The 14,003-nt window shown below is 34.0% G+C and overlaps 1 protein-coding gene and 1 pseudogene across 2 annotated transcripts; one reads left to right on the top strand and one right to left on the bottom strand.

The window, feature by feature from the left end:
• The first annotated feature begins 2,432 nt into the window (after positions 1 to 2,432).
• LOC107871722 lies at positions 2,433 to 3,844 on the top strand (annotated as a pseudogene).
• A 186-nt stretch (positions 3,845 to 4,030) lies between these two features.
• Positions 4,031 to 12,875, bottom strand: LOC107870537 (NADH dehydrogenase [ubiquinone] 1 alpha subcomplex assembly factor 3). Of its 2 annotated transcripts, none has more exons than XM_016717096.2 (5): positions 12,587 to 12,875; positions 8,996 to 9,112; positions 8,300 to 8,334; positions 5,200 to 5,300; positions 4,031 to 4,518 (listed from the first exon to the last, which is right to left on the bottom strand). In XM_016717096.2, exons 1-5 carry the CDS (start codon positions 12,784 to 12,786, stop codon positions 4,432 to 4,434), a joined length of 540 nt encoding a protein of 179 aa, XP_016572582.1. In that variant the 5' UTR covers positions 12,787 to 12,875; the 3' UTR covers positions 4,031 to 4,431. The 2 variants fall into 2 exon arrangements, with proteins under 2 accessions (XP_016572582.1, XP_016572583.1); XM_016717097.2 differs by having other exon boundaries at positions 5,251 to 5,300; positions 12,587 to 12,813.
• Between the last annotated feature and the right edge of the window lie 1,128 nt (positions 12,876 to 14,003).

Raw genomic sequence — 14,003 nt, forward strand, 5'->3', positions numbered from 1 at the left:
TGGATTCAGTTATCGAGCTTTCGATTACTGCATACGTCACTACACGAGATACACATATATATACATATATTCAATTGTCCAGCAACTTTCAAATAAATACTATAAACATCACATACAAGATTTTAATATACTACCCAATAATAATAATAATATATAACGTATATCACATATACTGATCAGATGAATTATCGGTTAGTTTTATTTTATGTCATTAATATACCTTCACTATATAATTAATATGTATATATATATATATATATACCTATACACACACACACATATACATACTATCGACTATATCAAGTTCTAAGTTCTAAATACGTACTATATATATCACATACTTACACAAGTATATTATCCAATAATATAATACGACGTGTTTCATATACATACTCAGATGAGTGATCGATTAATTATATTTCAGAAAACCGACTACAAATAATAATAAAAAAAATATTTTAATTAGTACAATTAATAAATCAATCAATTAACACATTAAAATTAATTTTAAACAAATTAATTTTTTAATAAATTCTATAATATTTATAACAATAACGCGAGTAGTATATTTCCTCAATATGTACTATATATATTACATACATACACAAGTATATTATCCAATAATATAATGCAACGTGTTTCATATACATACTCAGATGAGTGATTGATTAATTTTATTTGATTAGCTTAATATACTAGGTTTTGACTAAATCGTTCATCAATCGATCACTACATGATATGTGTATTATATATATATAAAGATATTTAAATATATGAACTCTTGAATGCGTATATATATACATATCACATCCACAAGTGTATCACCTTATAATAGAACACGTTCATTATATTCTGATGAATTATCCGTTATATATTACATAATTACGACTGAAATAGTAACATAATATCATTATCTCAACGGTATGATATATATATATATATATATATACACACGCACACACATATTCATTATACAAATTATGCGTGTTTAACGTCATTTAACGTATATACGAAGGAAAATATTATGTTTTGAAACATAAGTAAAAGATAAAGATTATGTTTAATGTAATTTGTTTATTTTATTTGATATATTTTTAAGTGTAATTTTTTCAAAAATTTAAAGAATGATTGATTTTTGTTATTATTATACTGATTATCGACTACGTGTGATCAATGTAATTTCAAAAAATTATTATACTGATTAAGAATAATTTTTTTTATGAAACTAATATATATATTTGATTACATATATATAGTTATTGATTACATATAAAAATTATGTTTAAAAGTATTTTCTTTTTTTTTTTAAATTAGAAACCGACCACAAGTGGTTGGTTTTTTGAAAAGTATTTTCTTTTTTTAAAAAAAAAATAAAAATCGACCACTAGTCGTTGGTTTTTCTAAAAATATTTTTCAATTTTTTTTTAAACCGACCACTAGTGGATTTTATTAAAAATAAATTAAAAAAGAATTTTTAAGTGGTCGGTTTTTAAAAATATTTTTAAAATTTTTTTTTTGTTAAAAGACCACATGTGGTCGGTTTTGTTATTTTTTAAAAAAAATTTTTGTAAAATAAATTATAATTAATATAAAAATTATTGAAATAATTATTTTGATTTTTTAAAATATAAAAGCGACCACATGTGGTCTCTTTTTGGAAAAAAATTAAACTGTTTTTTCGACCACAATCTGTGGTCGATTTTTTGTGGTCGGTTTTTCATTTTTTTCTAGTAGTGTTTCAAGGATTTTCAAAACAAGTTATGCTACACAAGCAAGAAATGACACTACCACATTTTGTCTTGATTTATGAGTTATTCTATAATTTTTACCTTAGAGGCAAAACTTATCCCAAAGAACTTTCTACCAACAATTCATGCTTTTAAATTTGCTTTGATGTCAAAAAAAAGATCCCTTTGCAGATTATCCAATTTTTTATTTATTAGCAAAATATAATAAAAGTTGAGAAAAAAGAAAAAAAAGAGATCAAACAAAATAGAGAAATAAAAGAAAGAGATTGAGAAAAAAAAAAGACAAGAAAAAAATAAAGATTGAAAAAAGCGAAGATTAAAAAATTGAGAAAAAATAAAAATAAAGTTTGAGAAAAATGAGGAAAATGATAAAAATAAAAATAAAAAAAAAGGTTGAGATAAATGAATAAAGAAAAGGAAAAGAAAGAAATGAAGAAATAGATAATGTTTGAGTAAAAAGAGAAAGAATAAAGGTTGAGACAAATGAATTAAAATATGAAAATAAAATTAAAGAAAAAATAAAAAAGTGAATAATAAAAATAAAAATAGAATTTGAGAGATAAATAAGTATGAAAAATTTAAAAATATTTAAGATGTAATGAGGCAAAATTGTATTTGTACTACACTTAAAAAGGAAGGCTATCTTTAAAGACTTTTTTTATTGAATCAAAAATCTAAAATCACTCACTGGGGTCATACCATGTAATTTCTGGGTGGTTGGCACTCCATGCACTTCAACACCGCTGTCAGGAAGGTGTTGGCATGGTTTCTGTCCACAATAAAGTTCTCAATTTGGCTACAGGTATTGGGTTGGTCTCTGATGTCTTCAACCAGTCGAATCTTGATAAACTTCCAGGTGACATGGCTATTGGTCATGTCAGGTATTCCACTGTTGCTGGCTCATCTTCAATGCTGAAAAACGTTCAGCCTTTCGTTACAAGTTCTAATTTTGTGAATTACCAATTGCTTCGTGCTGAACTTGAGCAGAAGGGGTCAATTTTCAGTACCACCTTACAGCAAAATCAAAGGCGACGTCTTTTGTTTTGAGGATTCTTGAGGCTTGCGAGAAGCTCCAAGGAGCTTACTCAATGGTATTTGTGACTGAGGATAGTACGCTAGTTGCAGTAAGGGATCCCTTTGGGTTCAGACCATTGATTATGGCTAGGAGGAACAATGGCGCTATATTTTGTGCCTCAGAGACATGTTCTTTGGACCTGGTTTGAGGCTAGGTACGAAAGGGAGGTCCATCCTGGTGAAATGGTGCTAGTAGATGATATCAGTAAACAACCTCAATCAATGTATCTCCTGAGGCCTCATATCCCTGAGCCTAAATCTTGCATCTTTGAGCACATTTACTTTGCCAAGCCCAATTCAATAGTATTTTTTAAGTCTGTATACGAGTCTAGACATGCTTTTGGGGAAATTCTTGCTATAGAATCCCCGTGGAGGGCTGTGATGTTGTGATAGAAGTACCAGATTCAGGTGTTGTAGCAACACTTGGCTATGCAGCCAAATCAGGAGTACCATATCAACAAGGCTTAATAAGGTCACACTATGTTGGCAGGACATTTATCGAGCCATCCCAGAAGATTAGGAATTTTGGGGTGAAGCTTAAGCTCTCACCGGTTAAAGCAGTATTGGAAGGGAAAACAGTGGTAGTTGTGGATGATTCAATCGTCAGAGGGACGACATCGTCAAAGATTGTGAGGCTGTTAAAGGAGGCAGGTGCTAAAGAGGTCCACATGAGGATTCCAAGCCCTCCACTTATAACTTCTTGTTACTATGGGATAGATACTCCTAGTACAGAGGAATTGATATCTAACAGAATGAACGTGGAGGAGATTGGGAAGTTTATTGGGGTGGATTCTCTAGCCTTTCTACCAACTGATAGCTTTTGTAAGCTATTAAGCAGTGATTATACAAACTTTTGTTATGCTTGCTTTTCAGGTAGGTATCCAGTATACCCAACCACAGCTATGGAGGAGTGTATAGATGATAAAATGATGTCAGCTGTACCTGCTAATTAATGTTTCCATTAATTCTTTATAGGAGTAATATTCTTAAATGATTATTTGCAGAAAAGTAAAGTTTCCCAATGTGCATGTGTACTTCCTTTCATTTATAATGTTGTCCATGCTGTATCTTGTTGAATCCAATTACACCTCCAATAGAACCAGCTCGAAGCAAAAAGTAATGGTCAGAACAATAATTAATTCTCAAGAAACCTCAAGGCAATAACTCACACGTCACAACAACAAAAGCACGTCAGGAGACAGGACATATTCAGTAAACAACTGCAGTCACTATTCACAAAATCAACAACCCCACCTGAATCTGATAAATATAGATTCTTCTTGCACAACAGATGAAGTGATGAACCTCGACCATCTACAATGGAGAAACATTAGTTCTTTTTCTTGTGTTTATATTATTAGAATTACAAAATCACCTAAAGACACAGCATTATGAATTGGTCCACGAATGCCCCGCACAATTAACACTAGACGTTCTTATCTCATTTTTATCTAATCTTAAACATAGTCACATGACTCACATCAAACTCGGGATGAAGTGATTGGCAGGGTGTTTTCTTCCATTTTGATTTCCAGTAAGAGCAAAGTGATAGGCTCGGATGAGTAATCAGATCTTGACTTGTGAAAGAAAAAGCATATACATGAAAGCCTTATGATTCTATTCCATATGGGAGAAGGGCAGCAGCCACAATCCTCCCTTCTTCATTTAGAATATTGTACGTTGATGCAGCATTTCTCTGCAACACAGATGAAGTACGGAATGTAAGCAACTTAAAATGGATGAGAGAAAGAAGAAAGCTCCGACCAAGAAATATGTCCAAAATAAAAACACGATACACGGATATCTAATAAGCTTAGTCTGGTATCAGTATACCAAAACATGTGTCATTTAGTTATAGGCTCAGAACACCTAAACAGCATATTTTGTGAAGAATCACACGAATACGAAATAGTATGTTTAAATGAAATTGAAAATTTAGAGAAGAGGAAGAGAAAATCCACTTCCGCAATATTGGCCAATATCTTGAAATATTTATGCCTACCAATAATGCTTATTTGAAATTCACTAACCAATGAGAAAAACACGAAACTAGTTAAAATGTCACTGTTCTAGATTCCGTCGCTGGCTTCTCTAGTTGTATTTAACTCCTTTGGTCTGGGTCCAGGAATATCAAGGAGATCCACCTTTTTTCATCTTCCAATAGTAGTTTTGGGAAAAAAGTTCCAGAGATGTTGAGTATGGTAGGGGTATGAATATGATGTAGTAAATAAAAATAGATACTGATCGAAACTTCTATGGCTAACCATCTCATCTATCAACACAATCTGATAACTACAATATAGAACATAAATGATGACATATCCCCTTCCTTTGGCACATCATTTTTCATAATAAACAAAGAACCACATATACTTACAGAGTCAATTGCTTCCAATTTCATTCCAGTAGAACGAATAAAGGCACGAACCTCAGGATTTACCGGTTGAATGTACTTCCCACAGCCAAGAAGAAGAATCTCTGCAGTAAAGTTATATTAGAAGGAAAGAAAAAAAGGAGCATGAACGCCAAGAGTAGTACAAACTTATGAAGATAGTCACTCTCGACCAAATCAGGAACCAAGTCAATACTGTTAGGTTAAATGATAATCAAAACGGAGTTGGATTTTCTGTATAATCCCGACATAACCATAAAATAATTTTTCTTATAGCCGTAGTTTTTGGGATAGCTTGCATGCACTGTAATTATTCCACTAGATACCTACTACCTTCCATCATACAGATAACGATTGTAACTCTGCCCTCCAAGAGTTACCAAGGTTTTCACCCATTTCATTAACAGCAACATCACACCCTTTGGTGAGGATTTTCTCAACATCTTATGCTGAATTTTCCTTCTACACTGAAGTCTTCAAAGCTAAGGGTGTCGTTGGACATCCATAATTCTCTTATTCTCTAAAGGTCAAACAAATTCCTGAATCCTGTTCAAGTCAATTACGTCTTTCAATTTTGAAATGAAATTTTATTTCAAGTATTGGAGAAGACCAAAAACCACACAGATTTTAGTAAAAGATATTTTGAAAAAGTCTATCTACCCTGATCATCAATCAGGCTTTTTCCTCTAATCAGTTATGGGCAAAAATAAAGTAAATGGGGGATATATCTACACGGCACAGCTGCAACTATTCTTGCTTTATACAAAATTTTACCATCATTTTTCAATTAATAAAGGCTTGATACATATATTACCCCCGAGCATGTAGTGAAACCCCTGTTACACAGTCCTTGATCATGGGGAACCTTTTACACACCATACATTTCAAAAAGCGTGCCTAAAACCCATCGCTTCAGTTACGTGTCATTCGTGTGTAATCCACAGAAAAGAGGTGAGTGAATCCCAAAAAGAATTATATCAGATGCTTTATATGAATAGCACGAGTCTGACTTTTAATTTTTTTAATTTCATTTTTTAGTTTCACATTAAAAAAAGAAAAACCCAAAAATATCCCACAACCCAACTCCCCACGTCTTCTTCTTCCCCAATCCTCTCCTCCTTTTTCGTCTTCCCCCACCCCTGCAATTGATCCCTCCCCTTTTACAGTTTTTTAAAATAATATTATTGCTGTTCAAAATCAGTGAAAAACTTTTCCCTTTTTATCCTTTTTGAGCTCATTATGATTGAAATATGTGAAAAGGAAAAGTTAATAAAGTCCAAACTCCAAAAAGCTAATAAAGCTGGATTGAAAACAGATTTGGATAATTCTAACTTTCTTTGGTACGGATTATGTACATTTTACCCTCCCTAGACCCCACTTTGTGAAAATATATTGGGTAAGTCATCATTAATTTTTTGGGGAAGGTTGCCCTCAGTTGGCGCCAATGTTGGTGGCCGAACTGGATTCTCACGAGCTGGGTGGGAGTTTCCCTTAATTTTTCCTTTTCTCAAAAAAAAAACTCAGCTGGAGTTTCTTTTTAAGGTTAATGACACATGTCACAACCTTATTGGTGTGCGACATTCAGCTATTTAAATGAAGTGTGCATTCGACACACCTTTTCAAACATTTGGTGTGTAAAAGGTTCCCGGTTGTCAAGGGATTGTAACAGGGATTTCGGTACAAGATCAGGGGTCAATTTATGTATTAATCCATTGATAAATAGGTTTACCCATGAAATATTTTAAGAGCAGCTAGAGCATACTTTCTGAATTTATTTTACTAGTTTTCTTTTTATCCATCTAAGAATACTTAACCACCATGAATAATCAGAATATTTACCTACCAAGAATACTCATGGCTGCTTCACCAAGTTCTTAAATCTGTAAAAAAACTGCAATATGTTTTTACCAAGCAAGTTCTTAATATGTTTGGAGGCATGTTAAAACGTTGGATTTGCCCTTAGGACTTTGGCCTAATGGTAAGAACGTAGCTCGTGATGTGTGGGTTAGGCATCGACTTGAGTTTGAACCCACTACAGACAGCATGGTATTTAAGTGGAGAAGGGTAGAGAGGGAGGATCCAATACTCACCGGGTTATAAATTATGCCCCAATGGCCCTTGGGTTTTCTTGTTAATCCAGAAAAAACATATTAAACTAGGACCTTTGAATGATTAGTTAAAATTTAAAAAATTTAACTACCTTAAATTACAAATTCAAAATATTTCCCTTGATTTCAAACAATACTACTACCAATATATAAAAGGGGTATATAACTTTCCAAAAATGATCTGTATCAATGAAGAAATATTTGCTTATGTCAGATGCCACATTAAGTTTAGCCAAGAGACCCAACCAAGTTTGAACCCGCTACAGACAACATGGTATTTAAGTGGAGAAGGGTAGAGAGGGCGGATCCACTATTCACCGGGTTATAAATTATGCCCCAATGGCCCTTGGGTTTTCTTGTTAATCCAGAAAAAACATATTAAACTTTGGACCTTTGAATGATTAGTTAAAATTTAAAATTTTTAACTACCTTAAATTACAAATTCAAAATATTTCCCTTGATTTCAAACAATACTACTACCAATATATAAAAGGGGTATATAACTTTCCAAAAATGATCTGTATCAATGAAGAAATATTTGCTTATGTCAGATGCCACATTAAGTTTAGCCAAGAGACCCAACCAAGCACAGTACTACAGTAGTAAATCATTCTCAAGCAGGAAATTGCACCAGTCAGATTTACAGTACAGTGTGATGTGCACGTCAGAACTTGACAGACTTGAATAATGTTTCCCTATTTTATTTTTATTTTATTGAGAAAGATAATAGTAATACTTCCCCCTTTTATGTGGAAGACAAAATGAGATAAAGCTGTGTACCGCCGAAAGATTTTCTAAACATTTCAATCAATTCTGTGAAGGAAAATGAGTAAACGGATTTGCAGAGACATCAAAAAGAAAAAAGATATAACTTGCTTGGTTCACTTCTAACAATGCCATACATGAAAATGAAGGTAATTGCAGAGAAACATCAGCTGAGCATAGTATTCTTCAACAATAGACTGACTGCTACTCACCTGGAACTGGTCGCACTGTCTGGAAGATAGATAAGCTGCATGCCACATAACAATGACATGTCAGATGTGACTATATAACCACATTGAAAAAGGAAACATTTGGGTTTTTTAAAGGGAAGGGCCTTTCATAAACAACGTCCAGGCAACAAACTAAAGAGTAGGACTTTGTGACAGAGTAAAATGTCCAAACCTATATAATACAACAGTTCTGAACAGTTACTTCCTTTACAGTAGTACCCTAAAATGAAATTTCCCACTTTGACCTGGCTAAGTTATAAAATGAGAGTTTTACTCTTGTATAGTTTATTTTCCAACGGAGCGTGTAAAGATATGATTAACTTTCTAGCTTTGCCGAACCTTACAAGGAAAATTTACATATGATAGTGTAGAAGTTAGATCCAGGCAACTATTGTTCTTGTTTGACATATGATAGGACTTTCTTTTTAAGAAATTGGAAACTTAAAGGGGAATATCACATTCTTACACCCTGCTGTCACTTTTTGGTCATCCGCTGAGCTACTGGGTATCTAACTCTCTGCATCCTTAACTTCAATCGACCACAAGTTAAACCAGATTGAACCACTTCAATAGGCTAGTCCAATTTATATAAATCTATCAGCAGTATTCCCTACTTCTAGTAGACTACTAGAAAAGAAGGAAACATAAGTCTCTGTTCAACGAGGAGAAATTAAGTACCTTTCTGGAGTAACCTCGGAAAGATTTTTGGGCTGCCAAGACATTAGCAAGTTCCCAACACAAAGCAAGCTACCTTCATAATGTGCCCCATTAACTCTGAAACCGGTGTCAGTAAACCTACAAGAAGCCAAAAAAGATATTAAGATAAGAATCAACTGGGTATACATCAGGTACTGAAACACATAAAAATATGAAGTTTAAGGAAAAAATACCACAACTTAATTTTTGTAAGAAAGGAAGTATGTTAACACCAAATTTGGAGTTTGGCATGGAATGAAGCCATTTGTGCATTTCTTAGGCTATCTGATTGGATAATGACCACATTAAATTTAAATTGAACCACAATGTTCCGACATGAGCAACACCCTTTGGAGCTTGTTATCAATCATGGCAATGTTACCTAGAGGAGATAAGCCAAACATTCACCCTAAAGGATTGGACAAAGAAGAAAAGATATCGTGCACAAGTCACATAAGATTTTACATATGGCGACCCACTCAAGTAATTGGTTCTCAATGAAGTAAGAAACGAATGAATGTCGGGTGAACGTGAAATTAAGGTGGTTAGTGTCAATATAAAAAACACACAATCGACCAAGCAAGGAACCATCTCAACATTAATTAAACATGCTGAACCTTTAAAAATCAATCCAGAGCACATTTTGAAGGATGTTCCTACAGCTATAAACAAGACACTTGTATATAGATAGATATCATGCATCACACATTGCATGTTCCCCATATTTACCGAGATGGTGAAGGATTACTTGGAATTCCCTTGGATGACTTCTCATTTGTAAGGATTCGTTTGAGGGACGTTTTCACATACCACATATTCAACTCTTTTCCATTAACTCAGTTTGTTTACAAATTTCTAAGCACTCCAAGCATTACTATCTTTCTAAGTCCAAGATTTACATCCTTTGTTCACATGCTTTCATCTTAAACTCATGCTAATTAAGCAGAAGACTTGATTACTAGGATCTGAAGTAACCTAGGAACCATAGCAGAGGAGCAGAGTCCCTCAATGTTAATCGCCTGACTTTACTGGGAATCACTAGGGTGACTTCAACCCCTCATGCAGCTTATCAGAATAGAGGAACTTATGATGGGAACTCTACCAAATTACCATTCTATGTTAATTTAGAACGTGGGGCATTACAACAACAACAACATACCCAGTGTATTCCCACCTAGTGGGGTCTGGGGAGGGTAGAGTGTACGCAGACCATACCACTACCTCAAGAGAAGTAGAGAGACTGTTTCCGATAGACCCCCGGTTTAGGACCAATAACAGTATAACAAATACAAAAAGTAAGCGGATACAAAAGTATGGTACACAAAACAAACTAACAGTATAACAAATACAAAAGATAAGTGCATAATAAACTAGTACGGGATGCAAAAAAGTCAACACCACTAACCCCAAAAACTACAGCCCCAACACTACGAACCAGAAACTCCAGACCTGAAGGAGCACTCCTCTATTACTACCGCCTCGCTCCCACCCCCTAACCCTCTACCCTAATCCGCGTCCTCCACACCTTCCTATCCAGGGTCATGTCCTCTGTAAGCTGTAATTGCTCCATATCATGCCTAATCACCTCCCTCCAATATTTCTTCGGTCTACCTCTAGCCCACCTAAAACCATCCATAGCCAGAGTCTCACACCTCCGCACTGGAGCATCAGGGCCCCTCCTCATCACATGCCCGAACCAACAACGTAGCCTCACTTCTTGCAACTTATCCTCCACCGAGGAAACTCCCACCTTCTCCCGGATAATCTCATTCCTCACCCTATCTTTCCTGATATGTCCACACATCCATCGCAACATTCGCATCTCCGCCACCTTCACCTTACGGATGTGGAAGTTCTTAACTGGCCAACACTCCGCTCCATATAGCATAGCCGTCCGGACTACCACTCTGTAAAACTTACCTTTAAGCTTCGGGGGCACCTTCTTATCACAAAGGACTCCCGAAGCGAGCCTCCACTTCAACCACCCTGCCCCAATACGATGCGTGACATCCTCGTCAATCTCACCATTACCTTGAATTATAGACCCCAGATACTTGAAACTCTCCCTCTTCTGGATGGCCTGAGAGTCTAGCTTTACAACCACTCCATCTTCTTGGAATAAATTAAATTAAATTCCAAAAGAGAGGCAAAAGAAGCATCTTCATAAAAAAGATATTAAAAGAAGTCATCCACCCCGGAGTGCAATGAGGCTATAGATCATATCGATTGAACCAGATAGAGGGATTTATGATGGTAACTCTACCAAATTACTATTCTATGTTAATTTAGAACGCGGGTCATTCAACAACATACCATGTATAATCCCACCAAGTGCAATGAGGCTATAGATCATATCGATTAAACCAGCTTGCGACAATATAAGATGTAAAAGCACAAAAGAGTCCACAAGACTAGTATAATACTAATAAGATAGCCATCTAAATTTGTAGCTTGATTAATACTTCTCAGCAATATCATATAACCAGACGAATTTTTTAAGGACCACATTTTGACTCACACAAGTCATTAAGATCATTTCAAGATTAGTACAACAACAAAAACTAACATTTAAAGATTAGTACTTGTGAATATTTGCCATATGTATGGATGGTTTTATAATTTATTTGATAAACGGTGTGGGTGGTTTTCTACTTCTCTTAGTTCATTGTGGACCACTGCCAGTTCATTTTTGGGTGAACACTGTCATAGAGCTAAAGCACAACTAGATAACAATTGCAGCATGCTGTTTTCTTCCTCCCCATTCCCCTAGGACCCTTTAAAGCTGAGATAAAACATCATGTCCTCTACCAACAGTCCTATGTATAATTTATGTGTCTCTTTTTTCTATCCTTGTTGCCCCTCCACAAAACAAAACCCCAAAAGAGGGATAGACATCCATTCTTCTGGTCGGTTCATTTTATTACAACTTAATATTGCCATACAACAAAAAGAAAAAGAATAGAGTAAATAGGATGTGTGAACATGAAAGCTAATAGGAAATAAGAAAAATCATCTTTTTATTCTTTGATAAAGCTAATTGTCAAAAATATAGAGATACAATGACTTGAACCTACTCCAGCATAAAATGTATGCTTAGTGATTGACCATTGAACTTAAAATTGGAACTGGGAAAGGAAGTAAGGCACAGAGGGTAAAAGTAAATTTCCGCAACAACAACAACCCAGTGTGATCCCACAAGTGGGGTTTGGGAAGGATAGAGTGTCACGGACCTTATCTACGAGGTAGAGAGGCTGTTTCCAAAAGAAATTTCAGCTAGTATGTTCTAAAACCTCCTCAACAAATATAATAACGGTCAATTAGCATGCCTAAGCTGCATGAAGAACTTTAACCAGTAACTGCAATTTACTAAAACCATATGAATGTCAAATAATTGGTTGAATTAGCCACTAAATACGACCTAAGACGCCTAAAATTGGAAAAAAAAAAAAAAAAGATGAAAATGCAAGTGTCATTCAGATAAAATAGGTCGATTACACTAGTAATTTGATGAAAAAAGCAACATATGACATAACAAAAATTATAGTAGTAATTGAAGAATAAGAAATTAAGTACTGCTGGAAGCGCAATTGATCTTCAGGAACGTTATTGATAAGATTGATTTGATCGTATAAGGAGAATGCTCGTCTTAGTGAAGGCAAAGGTTGATTCGACGGCATATGATTTGTGCTTCTCTTCGTCATAGCTCGCATCAACGTTGCCAACGTCGCCATTGCCTTCACTCTCACCGCCGTTTGCCAAGAATTACTCAACATTGGGAGAACATCTTTTGTTATTTTCACTTTTCCTCCTCAATCTTTGCTACTAGTGCAATCAGGCCCTTCAAGTATTTGGAACACCCAATAAACCCTTACATTTTATTTTCTAGGAATCTAAATAGAACTATTACTATCTATAATTTATATCTATATCTATAATCTACTAGTTTAGATGTACGCGCTTTATGCGTGTACCTTACTTCAACGAGTTCAAACATTACACTAAATATGATATTTGTTTAAAGTTGAATATAATATTTAAATTTAATATCTTTTGAGTATGTAAAGATGGAGAATTTATTTATTAAACCTAATCTTTATCAAAAATATTTTTAAAAGTCGATCGTCATTCATCTAACATCTGTAAATTGCAACAAAACAATACAATGATAGAGATATCAAAATAATACAATTAAATATAATCTTTATACATAAAAATTTTCTCAAAGTCGTCCGACACTCATCTACTACCTGTAAACAATAACAAAATAATACGATAATAGAGATATCAAAATAATACAAATAAACCTAACTTTTACATAAAAAAATTCTTCAAAGCTGACCAACATTTATCTATCACCTGTAAACTGCAACAAAATAATACGATATAAGTGATATCAAAATAATACAATTAAACTTAAATTTTACACACAAAAAATTCTTAAAGCCGATCGAGATTCATCTACGAACTATAAACTACCCCAAAATAACAAACTAATAGAGATATTACGATAACACAATTAAACCTAACCTTTACCTAAAAAAAATTTCAAAGCCAACCCACATTCATCTAGCATCTGTAAATTAAAATAAAATAATAAGATAGTAAAAATATCAAAACAATACAATTAAACCTGACCTTTACACAAGAAATTCTTTAAGACCAACCAACATTCATCTACGACATGTAAACTATAATAAAAATATAATAGTAATCACAAAGCTTCGATTTTGATCCAACTAATTCTTGTCTGAGCGAAAATTTTGACCCTAAACAATGATTTTGAATGAAAACAAAGAAGATATATATATAAACACATGTTGAATTCTATTATTCTGACAAAAACAATGAAGAAGTTGAGGGTTATAAAATCAAGTATCCACCAATCTAGACATGCAATTGAATCAAGATAGATGAGCATTAATCATATTCTCCCAATAGACAAACCGATTTGTTCTCTAGTTTAACGTACATCTCAATATTTATAGAAGCA

The sequence above is a fragment of the Capsicum annuum genome, chromosome 5 (assembly GCF_002878395.1).
Source record: "Capsicum annuum cultivar UCD-10X-F1 chromosome 5, UCD10Xv1.1, whole genome shotgun sequence".
Taxonomy (NCBI): domain Eukaryota; kingdom Viridiplantae; phylum Streptophyta; class Magnoliopsida; order Solanales; family Solanaceae; genus Capsicum; species Capsicum annuum.

Bases quoted from the DNA above. Each gene is read 5' to 3' on its own strand.
- LOC107870537 (XM_016717096.2), bottom strand. From the start codon at position 12,786: ATGTTGAGTAATTCTTGGCAAACGGCGGTGAGAGTGAAGGCAATGGCG. The intron at 5,301-8,299 runs GTGAGTAGCAGT...ACTTTACTGCAG, and splicing joins GACAGTGCGACCAGTTCCAG to AGATTCTTCTTCTTGGCTGT. The intron at 4,519-5,199 runs GTAAGTATATGT...TCTGTGTTGCAG, and splicing joins AATTGGAAGCAATTGACTCT to AGAAATGCTGCATCAACGTA.